Source organism: Microcaecilia unicolor, chromosome 5 (genome assembly GCF_901765095.1).
Source record: "Microcaecilia unicolor chromosome 5, aMicUni1.1, whole genome shotgun sequence".
In the NCBI taxonomy this organism is placed as follows: Eukaryota; Metazoa; Chordata; class Amphibia; order Gymnophiona; family Siphonopidae; genus Microcaecilia; species Microcaecilia unicolor.
Genome location: NC_044035.1, coordinates 114,303,831 through 114,323,390, shown reverse-complemented (window position 1 = coordinate 114,323,390; position 19,560 = coordinate 114,303,831). Strand labels below are relative to the sequence as shown.

The following is a 19,560-nucleotide window of genomic DNA, read 5'->3' as shown; positions in this document are numbered from 1 at the left end:
GTAAGAGACTGCCTTAAGGTTAAATTGACTCTCTTCCTCTGATCAACACAACAAATAAGGCTGATCAACACAACAAACATCAAAGGAAACCAGTAGAGGCAAGAAGACAGGCAGGTGGGAAAGGTGTGAAATACAGCTACTAAAAACAAAGGACACCTGCTGGCTGCCCCAGACAAATCTTATCACAGAAATTCAAGCAGGGAAAACCCTGCACTACAATAAACCATTTGTCAGCAAAATCCAGAGAGCAAGTCTTGTGATGTCATAAGACATGAGACCAAGATACCACAATGCTTTGCAAATGCCCAAGGGTCGTGTGCAAACCAGGAAACCAAGACAGAGGTTCACATGGCATGTCTTCCTGCAGCTTGCAAGAGTATAAAAGATAGAAGCTGTTCCACAAAAGCAGATGCTTCCCTTCAACTGCAACAGATTCTTCTCTACAGATTCTCTCTTCCTGGGACCTGTAGCCCACCTGCCTGATATGAGGACCTCTTCTGCAAACATGTGCTTACCTCATGTTGTTCATACTATGTAACAAGAACTTGTAAGTAACATAACTTTTGATCTAGACCTGCTACTTTACTTAAGCACAGATGATCTGTAAAGATCTGTAAGACCTACCTCTCGTTTGGTTTACATGATTTGTATAGTAAAATCAACCTTTTTGAAGCTAAAAATACGGTCTCTTTGTGTTCTGAGTATATGGTATCTTTTATATATACTTAATTTATTTAATTTATTGCAATTATCACCCTTGGTGATTGGTGGAGAAATTAATATCCTAAAACATATAAATACAGCGCCTGCTCTTAAATTATAAACAGTAGCGAGTGCTCTAGAGCTCTTTCCACCAAAATAAATCATTTCTTGTAACAAGACTATTGGACTGATAATGATCCTCCATTTTGAATAAAGCAAGGAGACGAAATGGCTTTCCATTTAATTTACTTACCCTTTGACAGAACATTCCTAGAAGCAATATTCAAATAATTCCTTTTTTGTCTGACCTTTTGGGGATGCTGATTTTTAAGGGTCCTGGAGAGTCTGATTGTAAAGTGTATTTGAATTAAGGATATTTGAAGAACTTTGATGTTATTAATACATATAAAAATTTTGGACTAGGTTTTTATTTACAAATAGAAAAGTAAAACAAATTAAGGAAGTGATGAAATATGGACTGAACTGATGTTAGCTTCTTTGAAAATTTTCTTCAGTGTGCTATGTTCTGCTAATCTATGTTGAAAGACATTATTAAAGATAAGCCTCATTTTGAAAACAGAAAAACGTCCAAAAAGTTGCACAAATCAGCAGATGGGACTTTTTTTGCCAAAACATCCAAACTGCTATTTTCTAAACCCTTTTTAAGACTTTCTATGCAGTTCATCTGCTGTACATTCAAATCATAAGGAGGCATGTCAGGGGCTGGATTTGGGCATTCCCCAAATTTGGAAAATTTTCTGCCATAATGGAACAAAGCAAATACGTCAAGGACTAAAAGTTAGACATTTTGATCTAGACTTGGTTCAGCTTTGTAAAACAGAGAAAGGGGTGACTACGAGATAAGATTGACACTCTTGAGATCCTTCTGGCTGAAGACATAGCTACTAAGAAAACCATTTTCAAAGTTAGATCCTTAAGAATAGCTGTGCGTAGGGGTTCAAATGGGTTTTTGTTTTGTTTTGAAGGGCCTTAAAAGAATGAGATACGGTCCCATTCAGGATAGACCTGTCTCGACGAAGACCAGAGGTAATTGATACCCCACAAACAACAGAAAGCAGCTGAATGTGTTGCCAAAGAAGACTGTTGGATATGACCACAAAAACTTGGTTCAAACATAACTAAGTCACAAAAAGATGCCCTGAATGACCCGATGACCCCTGGAGGGATTAAGGCATGACCCCGTCCCCCTTTACTCCATCACTGGTTACTGACCTCTTAACACCCCCCAAAGACATAAAAGAAATAGTACATACCAAACTCTATGACAGTTCAGATGTTATGGCCAGACTTATTAGAGCAGCAAGCAGGTCCCTGGAGTAGCCTAGTGGTCACTGCAGTGCATTGTAGAGAAGGGGACCTGGCCCATATCCCACTTTAACTGTTATACTTGTGGTGGAAAGTGTGAGCCCTCTAAAACCTACTGTACACCATTACAATAGCATTTATGTCTACAGGTATCAGTAGGATTTTGGTGGCTGCCCATACAATACAAGGAGATAGCAGTGAGATGGCTACCCGAGACCTTTTCTGTGAAGCCAAATGTAGCGGATCCATAGGGTGCCCCCCACTGTTCTGCTGGGACATCTACTAAGAATGCTGGCCCTCTATATATCCCAATGGCATGTTTTGGAGTGTTTTTCCCTTGGACTTTTTTTCCTCCAAAAAACGGTCACAACAAAAAAATGCACTGAGCACAAAACACTAGGAAATGGCCATGCTCAAAGACATTTTTCTGGTTCGAAACTGGCTATGTTCGCAACTTGATTTTTGGACATTTTCAGCAAAATGTCCAAAATTAGATTTAAACATCATATCAAAAACACCCCTCCACATCTAAACAGCGAGAGTATGAATGCACACGTATATATATATATATATATATATATATACATATTTTGAAATCATTTTTATTGTTGATAACATCACCTGTACAGTTGCTCAGAGAAAATCAAACAAGTCACACAACATGTCAACTGCACTAACAATATCATCTAATAGTTTTAAATTTTTTCCTTGTTATATCCCCTCCACTTCCCACCCCCTCCCCCCCCATCCAACACTCGCCCACAGTCAAATTGGATGGTCTTGCACCATGTTGAGGTAACCAGAGGGATACACCCCTCCTCTTGTCTCGCCGCAAAGGGCCTTGGCTCTTATGGCCCCTTGCGCGGTGCTGCTTCCGCTAACAGGGATCAGCTTTGTCATCTTCAATTTTTTCATTGTGTTAATTTGGGCTCCGCCAGAGCCATCAATGACAGAGCAGTTATAAACATTATATAACCATACATCATAGTCATGTCCCTATAAACAGCTCTCAATGGCAGAATATTCTGCTCCCGCAAAACAACTATTTATAGCCCACTGATCCCTCCGATTTCTAAATGTCAGTCTAACCCTCTCCCCTTTAATCCCTCCCTGTACACTCCCCCATCCCCTTTCCCCCCCCCCCCCCCCTTGGGAGTCACCATGATGTACCAATCAGCAATTCAAAATCCTGCTGCGTGCCACTGGGGTCAGGGAATCCCAAAAAGGTGCCCACCGTCTGCAGAAAGCATCACCTCTAGGCAAGGCTAGGTCCCCCACCCCCCTGCGCTCTAGTGCACACAAAGAGATCATCCTGGACTTCCACTGTGAGAAAGTTGGGGGTTCTGCTCCTATCCATTGATGAAGTATAACTTTCTTGCCCATAAGGATAGCTCTCTTCAAAAAGGGTTTAAGCCCCACTGCTCCAGGTGTCTGCAGTTTAAAGAGATCGAATAACTGCGCGGCATGGGGCTTCCAGTTCACTCCCCAAATGACCGACACATGTCTGGCCACTCGCCTCCAAAAATCCAGGACACACGGGCACTGCCAGAACATGTGCCCAAGGCCCGCCGGGGAGTGAGCACACTTCGCACAGGCGTCATCTGTTCGCATTGCCGCCCTCATTGCCCTATGTGGAGAAAAATACATGCGCATTACAAATTTGTAGAGAGTTTCTCTCAGCGTCACATTTTCTGTCACCCTGGGGATATTCAGCACGCAAGTCTTTAACTGGTCCCCCTTAAGCCTCAGGGTTAACTCATTATTCCAATGGGTTGCTAATTTTTCATAATCTACTTCACCCGACTGTTCTCTCAGTCGCGCATGGTAATATTTTAGGGGGACTGCCAATTGTGCATCTAGGGCAAACACCTCCAAGAGCTTCGTCCACACTTCTAGTTTCAGGGAGTCAGGGGGGATTGACCGTACATAATGGCAGAGCTGATGCCAAGCCAAGAAGTCTCCCGCCCCCTCGCCAAATTCCAACCGCCAGGCCCCCAAAGTCTTCCTTTCGCCATCTTCTGAATAAAACTGATGCAAATAATGTGCCCCTCTGGTTCTCCAGGCCTCAAATTGAGCTGAGCTCGTGCCCGGAGGAAAATCAGGATTACCCTGTAACGGTAACAACGGTGAGTACCTTGGCGAGAACCCAAGAAGGCGACACACCCACCTCCAAGCCCGCCGCAATGGCATTAACAAAACTGCATAAGGCTCAGGTACCTTATGTTCACATGGTTGGGCGTGTAACCACGCGCTAAGATGTATCGGTTGCAAGAGACGCTGCTCTTCCTCCGAAAGGGTGAAATGATTCCTGCCTCTAAGCCAGTCAGATATATGCCTCATGTTCCCGGCAACAGACAGTAACTTGACATTTAGTAAGCCCCAGCCCCCCTGGCCTCTAGGTCGGTATAACTGCGCTGCCGCCATCCGTGACCGCTTCCCCTGCCAGATATAACGTGTCACCAATCTAGTCACTAATCTTTCATCCTTCCTTGTGAGTAATATAGGCACCGTTTGCAGGATATAAGTCCACTTAGGCACTAACACCATATTATACAGTGCCACTCTACCCAGGCTCGACAGCGGTAGCGATTGCCAAACCCCGAGAGAGGTCTTCATAATGGTACGCAGAGGTTCGACGTTCAGCTCATAGAGTTGGGTCAGGTCTTTTGGTATCCACACTCCCAAGTACTTTAATGGGCCCGACGTCCAGATAGCGGAAACTCTCCCTCCCACCCGGTCCGTATATGGTCCTGTATCGGAAATGCTGCTGATTTTTGTAGGTTAAGAGCAAAGCCTGAGCAGTAACTAAACTCTTCAATTTCCCCGAGAAGGGCCGGGATCGACTGCCTGGGCTGTGTCAGGGTCACCAAAATATCATCTGCAAACGCTAGTGTTTTCAGTGGGATTGCTGAAAGATTCACCCCTACAACGTCTACGTTGCTCTGGATATACCTCAATAAAGGCTCCAAGTATAAAAGAAACAGCAAAGGAGACAGGGGACATCCCCGCCTTGTACCACAGGACACTTCAAAAGGGGCTGTACATGTTCCATTTACCACCAGGGACCCTCTTGGTTTTTCATAAAGCACTTCTACTGCCTTCCGAAACCATCCCGTAATCCCAATATGATCCAGCACCGCAAACATATAATTCCAACGCACTTTGTCGAATGCCTTTTCGGCATCTAAGCTGATCAAAAGCAACGGCTCATTAACCACATGGCTCCGCGCAATGGCCAGACATACCTTCCTCACATTCACCGAGGAGTGACGCCCCCTGACAAATCCCACCTGCCCTTCTCCAATCAGCGAGGGCATATGTAACGCTAACCTGTCCGCTAAGACTCTGGCCAGGATCTTTAGGTCGACGTTTATCAGGGAAATCGGCCTGTAAGAACCAGGGAGGTCCGCCGGTTTGCCTGGTTTAGGAATCAGCGAGATCAGGGCGTCGTTTGAAAACCCAGGGAATGAGCCCTGTTGCAACGAAGCTTCAAAAAAATCGAGTAGCGGGACCGCAACTTGCGTGAACATACACTGAAAGAACTCGACCGAGAATCCATCTGGCCCCGGCGCCGTACCTCTCTTTAGTGTCTTGACCACTCGCTGAATCTCGTTCCCTTTTAGAGGCGCATTCAATTGAGCAACTACCGAAGCCGAGAGACGGGGGAGTCCCGAATTCTCAAGATACTCACTCATGGGGGGCCCCTCCTGAGGGCATGGCGACGCATACAAAGCCGCGTAGTAATCATGGAACAACTGTGCTATCTTTGAGGTCTGAGTTTCCCTCCGTCCATTAGGGCCTATTAATGATGACACAAAGCGATTACCCCCCCAGGTTCTGACAAGCCTCGCTAGCAATCTACCTGATTTGTTCCCAAACCGATGGAATCTAAAAGAACGGTAGAACAGATGTTTTTTGGTACGTTCATGGATTAGGGCATTTAAAGCCACCCTGGCCGATAGCATCTGTTCTCTAGTCTGTGCCGAGGGAGTTGCCATATGAATCCGTTTGGCCTCTTGGAATACCTTCTCTAACCGAACCAGTCCCTGCGAGAGACGCCTGGACCTCGCACACATATATGCTATAATGTCTCCGCGCAACACTGCCTTAGCCGTTTCCCCAGTATAATCTCGCGTCAGACGTATGGCAGGCATTCGCGTCTGCAAACAGTGACCATTTTTTCTGGAGATAGTCCTTAAAATCCTCATCTTCCACCAGATAGGCGGGGAATCGCCACAACCGTCGTCTTAACCGCGCCTCTCCAAAGTCCATGTCTACCCAAATGAGTGTGTGGTCCGAAATCTCCATTGGGCCAATCTCCGACTTTACTACCTGCGAGAAAATAGGGGCAGATACCAAAATATAATCCAGTCTGGACCACGTGCCATGTGCCCGTGACAAATGCGTATAATCCCGCACGCTGGGATTGCACAACCGCCACGGGTCCACCAAGTTCAGGGCTTGACATAAATAAGGCAAACCCTTTCCTGCTCTCGTCACCGTCCCCACATTTGGGCCTGAGCGATCCTGTTGTTCATCCAGCACCTGGTTAAAATCACCTACTACCACCCAAGGCACCTCCGCGTATTGTATTCCTAGGCGCACCAGGCGCTGGAAGAACGAATGGTCGTACGCGTTAGGTCCATAAACATTTAGGAGATAAAAATCCTGCCCCATAACATTCAGTCGCAACAATATATAGCGCCCATTCCTATCTCTTTCCACCACTTGAGCCTGGCATTGTAAGCTTTTATGGATCAGTACAGCCACCCCCCCCTTTTTACCCTTGGCTGATGCAAAAAAGCAGTCCCCCACCCAACGCTGTTTTAACTTTAGGTGCTCTGCATCAGAGAGTTTGGTCTCTTGTAGACAAGCCATCGAAACATTGTGACGCTGGAGAGCAGTTAATATTTTTGTACGTTTAATGGGGGAGGTGATACCGCACACGTTCCAAGAAATTAATCGTGGCAACGGTGACCTATCCAGGGTCCCTACTCATTGCTCTTATCAAGGTCCATTCACTTATAGCGTTGGAGACTCCCGGGCGCCCAGCCCTCGCCCAGAAGTCCGCAACCCCAGAGATCTCCCAGGAGACCGCTCCCACCCCAGCGACACACTCATCAGTATACCATTCCCCATTGGACACCATGGGACTCCCTAGAACTAACCCCCCTCCCCCCCTCAATGCCCCCCCCCTCCCTCCCTTTCCCCTTCCACTCCCAGTTCCATTCTTCTCCATGCTTCCATAGAGAAGCCTGTTTGTGATCACGTAATGACACCTAGAGGAATCCCATCCTCTCTTATGATTCTATGCCACATACATTTTCCACCTTACACTCCCTTTTTCTATTACCTACTCACACTTTAACGGATCTCGACCATTATCCCACCACTCCTCCCCCTATCTTCCAGACTAAAGTTCTTCCTCCCTGTTACTTAACCCCCCTCCATAAACCACCCACCCCATTCCTAAAACCATATTTGCACTATCAAACATTAGCAGGTACATGCTTTAATTCGCATATTTCTTTTACATAAACTTTCAAATAACCTTGTGCATCAAAGGGGTGAATGTTTAATAAGAGAAAGCCTATTCTTCTCCTCCAGGAGTTTAGTATCAACTGAGGGAGGGAGGGGTGAGGAGGCAGGGACTCAAAAGGCCCAAACCGGCTCTCGGCCTTGCTTACTTCCCGCTACCTCAAGTCCCCACCCGCCCCCACTCCCCAAACAGTCCAGTCTTGGAGACCATAGTGCAACAATATAAACAAAAACACTGAAACAGGTGTGGTTTAAGTCTCATCTGGTCAGATATCTAACCCCTTTTACCACCAACTCTTCAAGGTAGTTGTTCATCCACGATCTCTCCCCGCTGTCTCGGCCTCACCCCACTTGATCTTCTGCCACGTGCTGCTCAGGGACTCCATTGAGCCAGGCCATCGCGCTCCCTGGTGTGTCGTGGGTACGCCACTGGCCATTATGCCACACTTTCAGAACTGCGGGATAGCGGACTTGAAATTTGTATTTCCTTTCGATCAAACGAGAGCAAACTTCAGAGTACTGGCGGCGCTTTGCCGCCAGCGCTGCAGAATAATCTTGATACACCCGCACTTGTACTCCCTCATAGGTAACCTCTTCCTTGTGTTGCCGGTAATGTTGAAGAAATCCATCTTTCTGGGCTGAGTTGAGGAACTTGACAATCACTATTCTCGGGCGCCCTTCTCCGGTTCGGACCGCTCCTAACCGATGTGCACGCTCAAGCTTCACCGGGTCTGGTTCTTCTTCCCGCACTACCATCGGGCTCATCCAGCGTTCCAAGACCCGGCGCAAAGATCTTTCGGGCACTGCTTCGGGAATGCCCAGTAGTCGAAGATTGTCCCGGCGGGACCTGTTTTCAAGATCCTCTAACTTGTTTTGTTGGTCCACCACCAGCTCTCTTAAGCGCGTCAGTTCTACACCATTCCCCTGAGCGCCATCCTCTATATCTGACACTCGGCACTCCAATTCGCCGGTTCTCCGGGTTAATTCCGCCGTTATTTGGGAAATCCCCGCCAACTGCTCCGACAACTGTTGTAGTCGCGGTTCCAGGGCAAGCACTACCGCTTTGGTAAGTTCCGTGATCGCTGCTTCCGTGCAGGTAAGTTGCGGGGCCTGCCCTTGGTCCGCCATTTTTTCTTCAGCCGTTCTGGAGCGTTCCGACCCCTTTTTCGCTGATTTTGCGGCCATCCTATTCTTTGGCGTAAGGTATTTGTCCATAAGACCCACCACTGCACTACCGAGCCAAACTGCAGGTTAAATGTGGATTTTTAATGGCGTTGTCAAAAGATGAGAGTTAGGACCCTCGAGCAGGAGGCAAAACACGTCTGTCTCCTCTCACTGCATCACGTGATCTCCATATATATATATACATATATATATATATATACATATATCAAACATATAAACGGCGAGTGACCGTACTCACTCGCAAATGCGCAGTAGAGACTTCCCTGTCTGTCCCGCCCCCGCGTCAATACGTGATGATGGGGGTCGGGACAGAGAGGGAAACCGCGAAGGGGAGGGAACCACTGAGGTCGCCACCGCTACCCCCCCAAGGTCGCTGCCACTGGTAGTGGTACCCCCCCCCCCCCCCCCGGAGTCGCCGCTGCTGCCACCCCTCCACCGACCGTCTCTTCGCTATTCAACTTACATCTCCGCAGCAGGCAGATCAGCTGAGCTGCCGTTGGCCATCCTTCCCTGCCTGTGTCCTGCCCTCGCTGACGTTACGTCACACGAGGGCGGGACACAGGCAGAGAAGGAAGGCTGACGGGAGCTCAGCTGATCTCTGCTTGCTGTGGAGATGTAAGTTGAATAGCGAAGAGACGGGCCGGGTGGAGGACGGCGACCCACCAGCCCGTTTTAACGGGCTCAACGGCTAGTATATATATATATGTGTGTGTGTGTGCGCACATGCAGATGTGTGTTTGTGTGACAAAAACAAGAAACAGCATACATGAGTGTTTTTCTGAATTTCTCATGGGGTCAGCCTCAATTAACCTTTGAAATATTTTATTTGGCTTCTACTTATCAACCTCTTTTCATACATAAAACTTTTTAAATTTATATCTCAGACACTGCCCACGGAAATCAGCACTTTAGGTCTCATAATGCACCAGAAGAGGGCTGTCAGAAATCTATGACTAGCCACAAATTTCCCTCCTGAAATTAGGTAACCTGACTGCTCTCCATCTCCATTCCATTTGAAGAATGTGCTTGCCTAGTCCCCGTGCTTACTCACAAGCTATCACTGCCATCACATCTATAGCTAGGTTCTGCACCTTTCCCTGCTACTTTTAGGGAGGTACTGTGGGGCAAGAAAGGAGGCAGGTAGGGCGGAAGATAACTGAATGGAGCGGGAGAGAAAAGTAATACGGAAGTGTTGCCACACTGGGACAGACCGAAAGTCCACCAAGCCTAGCATCCTGTTTCCAACAGTGACCAATCCAGGTTACAAGTACCTGGCAAGATCCCAAAACAGTACAATACATTTTATGCTGCTTAATCTAGAAATACAAAAAAGTAGTAGAATTTAAAGGACACTGTCGGATAAGAGAGAGAATGTGTGGAACTTATGAAGTGCTGCAGCAATATAGCTAGCAAAAGAAACGAAGAAAAAATTAAAAATAAAAAAAAATAAAAAATATGAGAGTTACTGATATGCTTGCTCGACCACACATTTAGGAAGGTTGGAGGTTTTGTCTATGATTAAATTTGTCACAAATAGGGGTTCACCTTATTGGTGAAATGAAAGTAGCCCCGGTGACTATACGAGACTTTCCCGAGAAACCTATTTAGAAGATATTGGTTACTCTTGCCTTAAATTCTACTACTTTTTGTATTGTACACGTGGTATTACTAGTAGACCAGTGTCGCAGTAGTTTGATAATCTAGAAATAGGAAGTGGATTTTCAACCAGGTCCAAAAGAGGTCCGGGTAACATGGTAGCAATTGTTAGGCTCAAGCTCGCTGTTCAACCTTGCCCAGCAGAGCAGGGGATCTAGGCCAGGGACCAGGAGCACCAGCCTAACAACCTACCATCTGCTACATTTAGAGAAAAAATACTGGCGATTTCTTTGAGCAGCAGCAGCTTATACCAGCGAGTTCACTGGAAATGACCATTTTTTTCCTCTATCTCCATCTGCTGGTAGGATGGGATGACAATTAGATGCTCAGAATAATGCAGCCAATATCCTGGGATCTAAGATGGCGGATTGATCCTGTCGAGGTGCTCCACGCAATTTTGATCCTCTGAAATGCCGAAGCGAAGAGGATGATCGGCTGCCGCAGGGACCCCTAGCTGGCCCCCAGCTTCGGTGCTGACTTCTATTGAACCTTACTTGCAGAGACCGGAGGTGACTGAAGGAACGGGAGCTGGCATGCTGAGGGCGTCTGGGCAAGGCGGAGATCAGACAACGCCCCTGCTTGAGGTCACACTAAGCCCCGTTGAGTTAAAATTAAATATTTTTCAGTGGGAAATTACAGTTCTCTATTCAGCAAAGCTGGTGAGGTAAAATAGATTCTTAACAATGTTGATGTGATGTTATCAAATAGAGATCACTCATTCTGATACTGTGTCTAAACACTTCGATTATCTAATATAGCTGATGAGCTAATTAAACATAATTTGATCTTAATGAAGCAGAAAAAGGATCAGTATTAATTTAAATGGAAGCTGATCCATGAAAGTCATGTAAAGACCAGTCTTTGAATTGTTCCATTCTGTACCACAACCAATCAGGCAATTAATAAACAGATAAAGAAGCTCATACTTGCTATGCTTTATCCATGGGAATCTTGCAAACAGATGGACAAAGCTATTATGCCTATATAATTCTAAATTTTGCTAAATTACACACACTTATCCTTTTTTTCCAAATAACCTTCACTAACAAAGCACAAAATACCAAATCTGGATGCTGAACCTTATATAGTAACTAAGAAAGGTACCAATTATCAATATTTTTAGAAGTAATTTAGCTATAATCATGGAAAAGATTTCTATACTCGTGCATTCTTCTAAATATAGTTCATCTTACACTTGTAAAAAAAAAATATTATTATTATACTAGGTAGTTCAACTCCATTTCAACAGAAAACAAGGCACCATACAATTGTATACAATAACGGCAGACAATCCTATCTTATGTATATTCACACTGATATCCTGAAAATCAGATGAACTAGAGTACTCCCAAAAGTCTGGGTTAAGAATCCCTACTTTAGGAAAGAAGCTCTATTTTATCTTAATTTGGGGGAAGGGTAGAAAATTGAAAAGAAGCAATAGTCAACAATTGCAACAGTTTGATTTGGGGGATTTTGTAATTTATGTAGATAGTTGTCTTCTTTAAAGCTAACAGCATTATGAACAAACCAATGCATTACTACAAATTCATTATTAATTCAACTGCCCAGACCAGTACTAAAGGCTTTTCAAACTTCCCTATTTTCTCCCATTCTTAAACTGTAAATAGATAAGTAAACCTTATAAGCATAGCAACATCTTTGACAGTCTGAAGTTATAATTCAAATAAAGGATTGTTTATCCAAAAAGAAAGAAAGATGTCTACTGACTGAATTAGGTGGGCTATGAATTTGCTAATTAATCTAATATACTCCAAGTTCCCTACCAATCTACGAAGGCAACTTTGGTGTGGGGCATACAGAATACACCAAAATGCTGGAAAGCTGTCAATCTTCTAAAAAATCCTCATTACAATTATGTAAATGCATCCTTTGAAGAAGGAGATCTTAATAGTTTTAAAAGCTTGTACCCTTTAAATTGCTTATTTTACATATAAAAGTATCATGTCTATCCACTTATCCGTTGTTTTCTTTTTACTAGTGTTGCATATCTAGATTTAACTTGGGCATAAGTTTTAGGCAAGTTACTAAGAAATACCCATTGTACTTGAATGTATGTAATAAAGAGTACTTCACCTAGCCAAACCCATAGTACAGGGAGCATACGTCACTAATCAAAGCACAAGTTACGGCATTCATTGGATAAAAATAATTTGTAATGGCACATCTATAAAAACATCCAAATATATCTAAAAAATGCATCTAGTTAATGCCTATTTTATAAAGGCAAGATTGTATACATACACGTATATCACCTAAAAGTAGAACTAGGTTCTGTAAGCCTACTTTCTACGCCATGCAATTTATAATAGCCATTTTTCCACATGTAAACCACGCTTTACATATGGAAAATGTTTCATAAAAACTACTTCATAAATCCAAGTAAATGAATTAAATATTAAACACTATAAAGATGTAAAGGATAAAAAATTAAAACTCCCACTACCGCCTGTGGGAGAACTCAATACACTGTACTAAAACAGATTTAAAGGGAGTTTTCATGTGAAGGGAAGCCTATTGATGCCACAAAGTCCATAACTTACCGCTGCTGCCACAATCTGCACAAGAGATGAGCTCCTCTGGTTTCTTTTCACGGTTTGATTCTTTAGTCCCCAAACAAAAGCTACAAATGGGAATTGGATCAGCTCGAGGCTGGAATAAAAGAGGAAATATCTTTCAAATCATAATGCAATTAGTTCTGTAGTTCTGCCACTACAGAACTAGAATATTCTCAAAAATATTCAGATTCATTCTACCCTTTCCTTAAGTACTTACCTGTCAGTTGGTTAAATTAAATTAAGACTTAAATTACCATGCTTTGTACAGACAAATAGGAGAAAAGCTTTAAATTTGTGGACCCTTTTATTAAGCTGTGCTAGGCACCAACATTCACCTAACACAGCAAAATGTAACCAACATAGGATGTGCTAAATCGTCCAGCGTTACTTTGAGCATTTGCATGCACGTGTACAGCATTTTTTTTTCTTGTAGGGTGGAAAGTGGGTGTGGAAGTGGTAACCAGTTAGCACATGCACACTAGCGCGTGCTAACTGATGACCACTGGGTTAATGCAGGAGCCCTTACTGCCTCAAACAGGAGATAAAGGCTCCCTTATTAATGTTTTTTTAATGGTTATTGGTAACATTAATGTATGGCCATAAATGAAGCAAATACACAAAAAGCTTTTTCATGGCCCTGCAAGAAATGGGCTTAGAGCACCGAAAGACCCGCGTAAGGGTATGCTAAGTCTATTTCTTAGCACAGCTTAAAAAGAGCCCCTTAGTCTTTCATGCTATTTTTTTAGAACACATTTATTATCAGTATAAAACAAAGAAGTAAAGATCAAAATTACAATACGTAGATACGATCAATAACATTGATAAACATCTTAAGAAACTAAAATGGCAAGGAACTGCTGATAAAATTTACTAAGAAAACCCTTAACCCCCCCCCCCCCCCCCAAAGTGCCACTAGTGAATTATGCATTCAGTATCCTACTGCATGCCACAGGTGTCAAAGTGTCCCTAAAGGAAACCTAAATTTTCAGAAACACATCTCCTTGTGCTAAAGACAAATCACAAATCCCTTTATGTTCCAGTGCACTTAGTAACATAGTAACATAGTAGATGACAGCAGAAAAAGACCTGCACGGTCCATCCAGTCTGCCCAAGAAATGTGCCACTTTTTTGTGTATACCTTACCTTGATTTGTACCTGTCTTTTTCAGGGCACAGACCGTACAAGTCTGCCCAGCACTATCCCCGCCTCCCACCATAATAATTCTATTATGCATCCCACATAATAGAATTATTGCTGATCTCCACTGGGCTGGGTCTGAAGAAAGTAGGTGGGTCTGAAGAAAGCCAGTTCCGTAACACTGGGGGGTTTTACCAATTAACAGTACACGCCTCAGGAAGGCTTTCAAACCCGAGGGAGCTCAGCCACCAAGCAAAAATATACAAAATAATTGTCCAGGTGTAGGGGACCAATAAGCTTGCCAGAAACAAGAAACATGGCCACATAGTTGGGTCCAAAAAAGTAAGTATCAGAGGACAAGTCCAAACATATGACCTAAATGTGCTCCCCCCCCCCCCCCACCATTACCAGGTATTTAGGGCAGTTATCCTCCTTTACAGTTGTTTGATATGGCCTATGAGTCTCATAGTGGAGTAGAGGAGTGGCCTAGTGGTTAGGGTGGTGGGCTTTGGTCCTGGGGAACTGAGGAACTGAGTTCAATTCCCACTTCAGGCACAGGCAGCTCCTTGTGACTCTGGGCAAGTCACTTAACCCTCCATTGCCCCAGGTACAAATAAGTACCTGTATACAATATGTAAGCCGCCTTGAGCGGGAAAGCGCGGGGTACAAATGTAACAAAATAAATAAAAAATAAAAATAAAAAAAAAAATTGTGAATTTATATTGCAGTTCCCATAATAAAGCATTTTCTGTCAATTTATAGATGTGCAAAAGACAACTTTTATAATGATGGTCCTGAAAATCTAAGGAGAGCTCACCATTCCATTTCTGAATCAAGGAAGAAGAGTTCTATTCTAGAAGATAGAATGATAATACTTAGGGGAATCCACTGTTCTGCGTCTAAACCAAACAATGTATAAAATGCTCCCAAACTGCAGAAGTTAAAGACAGCGCAGATGAGTGAGTGAGTTGGCAGTAACAAAACTAGTGGCGTAGCCAGTATGAGGCCACGGGAGCCTGTGCCCCCGTAGATCTGCCCCTGGACCCCCCCCCCTGCCGCCGTCAACCCGCCGTCGCCTACCTTTGCTGGCAGGGGACCCCAACCCCTGCCAGCTGAGCCGAGGTCCTCTTCTTTCCAATCCCGCGCAAGGCTTCGTTCTAGTCTGACATCCTGCACGTCAGACTCACGTTTCTGTGAGTCTGACGTCCTGCGACATCAGACTAGAACTAAGCCTTGTGCGAGACTGGAAAGAAGAGGACCTCGGCTCAGCTGGCAGGGGTTGGGGGTCCCCTGCCAGCAAAGGTAAGCGACGGCAGGTTGACGGCGGCGGGGGGGGGGGTCAAAGTTGGTGGCGGGGGGAGTTCGGCAATGGCAGGGTGGAGGTCAAAGTTGGTGGTGGGGGGAAGTCGGCAGTGCCCGGGGAGGGGGGGGCCTAAAATGTGCCCCCTCACCTCGGGCTCTGGACCCCCCTCCCGCTGAAGTCTGGCTAAGCCCCTGAAGGAAACCAATCATGTACACCCAATTGGAATTCATTGCGCAAGTCCCCAAAAGATTTGAGACAGCCTGTATCAGAAAGACATGGTATAAATATACTACCCCCTTTTCCGGCCACACGCTGGAAAGAAGAACTGCCTGCAGAGAATGCAGCATTACCAGAAATGGGAAATAAATGGGAAGTCACTCTGGACAGCTGGATAAGTACAACACAACCAATGCCATGTCTCCCTCAGGGTTAAAAAAAAAAAAATACAGACAAAATGAGGAGGCACTCGGGTCCTACCCGCCAGAGCCTGGAGCCAATATCCTAAATGTTGACGGGTGAACAGCTGCAATCAGTAGCAGTACAAGTACTGAGTGCCCAAGAAAAAGTATCGAGTGCTCTGAAACCAATCAGTAATATGACGAAACAACTTGCTACCGAGAATAGCTCGACACTTAACAGGCCCATACCCCCATGTGAATGTGGTAAAGTAAGCCATGACATTGGCAGGCAAGATTGTCAGCCCTGCCACAATATCGAAAGAGAAGCCTCACTAAAGGGCCCTTTTACAAAAGGTGCAGTAGGCTCTATGTACATGAAGGACGCACCAAAACGATACTACCACCAGGCTAGTGTGCCCCTGGTAGTAATTTCAGATTTGGCAAGCACCCATAATGCCGGGGACAAATTATTTTTTTTATTTCCTACTGTGTGCGGTGTTTCTGGCATTAATTGGCAGTTGGCATGTGCCTACCAGTCACAGCACGTGTAGTGCATTAGCCCTTACCACTAGGTCAATGGGTGGCAGTTAAGAGTCTCAGGCCGAAAATTGACATGCACTGGTTTCAGTTTTAGTGCACGTCCATTTTCTGGCCCCTTAAAAAAAAAAAAAGGCCCCTTTACCTACACGCGGTAAAAAATGCCCAGTGTGCGCCCAAAAGATATGCTCACACTATCGCAAGCCACTTTTCACCGTGGCTTAGTAAAAGGACCCCTAAAACCTGTTCATCTCTATAGGTTAAAATTATATCCCCCATGCTCTGACGGAGAAGGAGGGAACCAATTCAGCATTAGCATCAGAAAGGTTTGACGAGGGGGCAGCACCAGCTCCATGCCTACCCCAATCTACACCTATGAGAAACACACTCAGACTGACCCCAGCAGGAGAGTCATGCTGTGGAAGTCCAGGCTGCTGTCCCTGTCCAGTGAATTGAATTCATGCTCCTAAGTTTCCTACCGAAAGAGCAAGGCAGTCAATATCCTGCATCAGCGAGGGACTTGGATGTGGCTTTGAAAGCAAGGTAAGCGTCTCTCTCTCTGGCATCTTTATAAGTTGGAAATTATAATAAGAGGTTTACGGATGCAACGGGCCCCGAAATTGTTCCCGGAGGATGAACGTTTGTTAACAGTTGGAACAGCATTTTAAATCAGTGCTCACTAGAGATCTGATGTTACTCTTGATCCAGACGTTACAACAGAAACTTAACATAGAGAAACCGGTCATTGAAGAGAAAAAGAAAACATTGTTTTCAAAAGAAGGTTTAGAAAAAACACTTGATTTCAACAACAAATTAGATAAGTTTAACAAAGATTTACAAGCTGTCAAATACAGAAAATTGACAACAGATAAAGATTACTCTGACGGTTTTATTTATGTATGGATGAAAGATCAAGAAGGACAATCGACGGGGGACAATCAGAGACCTCGAGGTGAATTATCTTCCAGTACTTCGAGTGGGGAAGAAGATGCTAACCCCAAATCGGGGTCGATGTATACTCGGACAAGCGGCCGAGGCAGGGGTGCTTGAAGAAATCGAGGGAGAACAACCGTTACATTCGAACAGTCCAGACCACGAGGGAAACAACGAAAGAGGGACGACTCACTGTAATCAACCTTACAGATAAAGAACTATCTCCAGTCCAACTGCAAGTTTTGGGCAAAGGTTTATCCTTTGTTCCGTCTATGGCACACGATCCTTTTCAAACCAGAGTTGACATAGCTAAGTTTATCAGAACACTACAATTGTGGGTGTATTTGGAAACAATGAAATGGAACATACTGGTTTTTCAAAAGTTCGCCAGAAAAGTAAATGGTCCCCTCCGGGGCCTATGGATCCAGTGATCGACACATTTTATAGACACGTCATTAGAGATTTGCAAGAACTGGAACAGCAGCAAAGTTTCGTTAAATTTAATACTACTGCTGAAGAAAGGAAAGCTATACAGTCACTAGCGGGTGATACTGAGATTATTTGTCGCGCGGATAAAGGAGGGGCAGTGGTCATTCTTCGTAAAGATGACTATCTAAAAGAAGCTTATCGCCAACTCAGAGACCAGACTACATACCGTGTAACTGACACAGATCCGACTGACGATCTCTTGGAGAAGATTGATGAATTACTTCTAAGGCTGTACACAAGGTTTTCTTACGAGGAATGAAAGATTGCATTTGTATTATAAAAATGCCAAAATACCGATTTTTTTGTTACCAAGATTCATAAGACCTTAATTGAACCTCCAGGTTGACCCATTGTGTCTGCCCGGATTCTTTGCTAGAAAGAATGTGCAAATATGTGGATGGTTTTCTAGCTCCGTTGGTTCCTGGTATAAGTTCTTATATTAAAGATACGACTCATTTCCTCAAGAAATTAGAAGTACTATCTTTCGAGAACATCTCTGGATTGTTGGTCACGCTTGATGTGCAATCTTTATATACAGCCATTCCCCAAAAGGAGGCATTATTTGCTTTATCTCAAGTTTTGGAAACGCGCCCAAAGCCGGTTACAGTTCCTACTGACTTTATACTTGAATTATTGCAATTAGCTCTTCTTAATAACTACTTTTGGGTTCAATGGAGAGCTTTTTTTTTTTTTTTTTACAACTATCGGGCACAGCAATGGGGGTGGCATTTGCTCCAACAGTGGCCAATTTGTTATGTCTCATCTTGAAGAACAAGTACATCTATAAACTCCCTTTGTTTAAATATGCAGCTTGTTGGTGGAGATTTATAGATATTTTTATCATCTGGAAAGCTAAAGAGAGACATTACAACAGTTTGTAGAGGATCTTAATGCTTGTCATCCTACATTTAATTTCAGCACACAGTTCAAACTGAAATCAGTTTTTGGATGTGGAAGATTACTAACATTTAAGGTAGATTTGAGTCTGATGTGTTCATTAAGTCAAATGATAGGAATTCTCTTTTGACATATGACAGTATGCACCCTATGCACATTAAGAACAGTATGCACATTAAGAACAATTTACCTTTTGCGCAATTTTTACGCTATAGGCAGATATGCGATTCTTCTCAGAAATATAGAGCCTCAGCAGAACAATTAAAATACAAGCTACATGATAGAGGATATCTCTCTAAAATTATTAAACATGCTTATAAAAGAGCAAGCATTGTTTAATCACCGTGAACATCTACTAGAGTCTAGACAGGCAGGGCCCTCAGAAAAGAGATCGGAAGATAGCATGCATTATGCAATATATATCTTTATCTCCTAAAATAGTGAAGATTATTTATAAAAATTGGAATATATTGTCCACTCATGAGGTGTTTGCGAGTCAAAAATGCTGGTATCGTATTCTAGAAAAGCCAATTTATCGGATATGTTATGTCACTCTGATATCAGGTCTGATACTACTTCAATGCAAATGAATGTAACTGGCCATTCTAGATGTAGGAAATGCATTATGTGTGATGTCATGGAAGTAACGGATAGATTTTGGGACCCGATTAAAAACAATTGGGTGTTCCTAAGAAGCAATACGACCTGTGATTCCAAAGCAGTAGTATATATGATCACTTGCCCTTGTGGCATGCGATGTATTGGACAACAAAACGGATGTTTAAAACGAGATTGTCCGAACATAAACTTTGGTTATTCTCCACACAGTGTTTAACTAAACATTTGCACAATTACAATGTTTGATTATTGAACAGTTAAGAAT

General features: G+C 43.9%; 1 protein-coding gene across 5 annotated transcripts in view; it reads right to left on the bottom strand.

The window, feature by feature from the left end:
- Positions 1–19,560, bottom strand: part of KAT6B (lysine acetyltransferase 6B) — a 364,617-nt gene that overhangs the window by 242,999 nt on the left and 102,058 nt on the right. For all 5 annotated transcript variants that reach the window (XM_030203217.1, XM_030203216.1, XM_030203215.1 and 2 more), the window contains one exon: positions 12,969–13,077. In XM_030203217.1, coding sequence (XP_030059077.1) covers positions 12,969–13,077 — 109 coding nt within the window. The remainder of the gene's footprint in view (positions 1–12,968; positions 13,078–19,560) is intronic.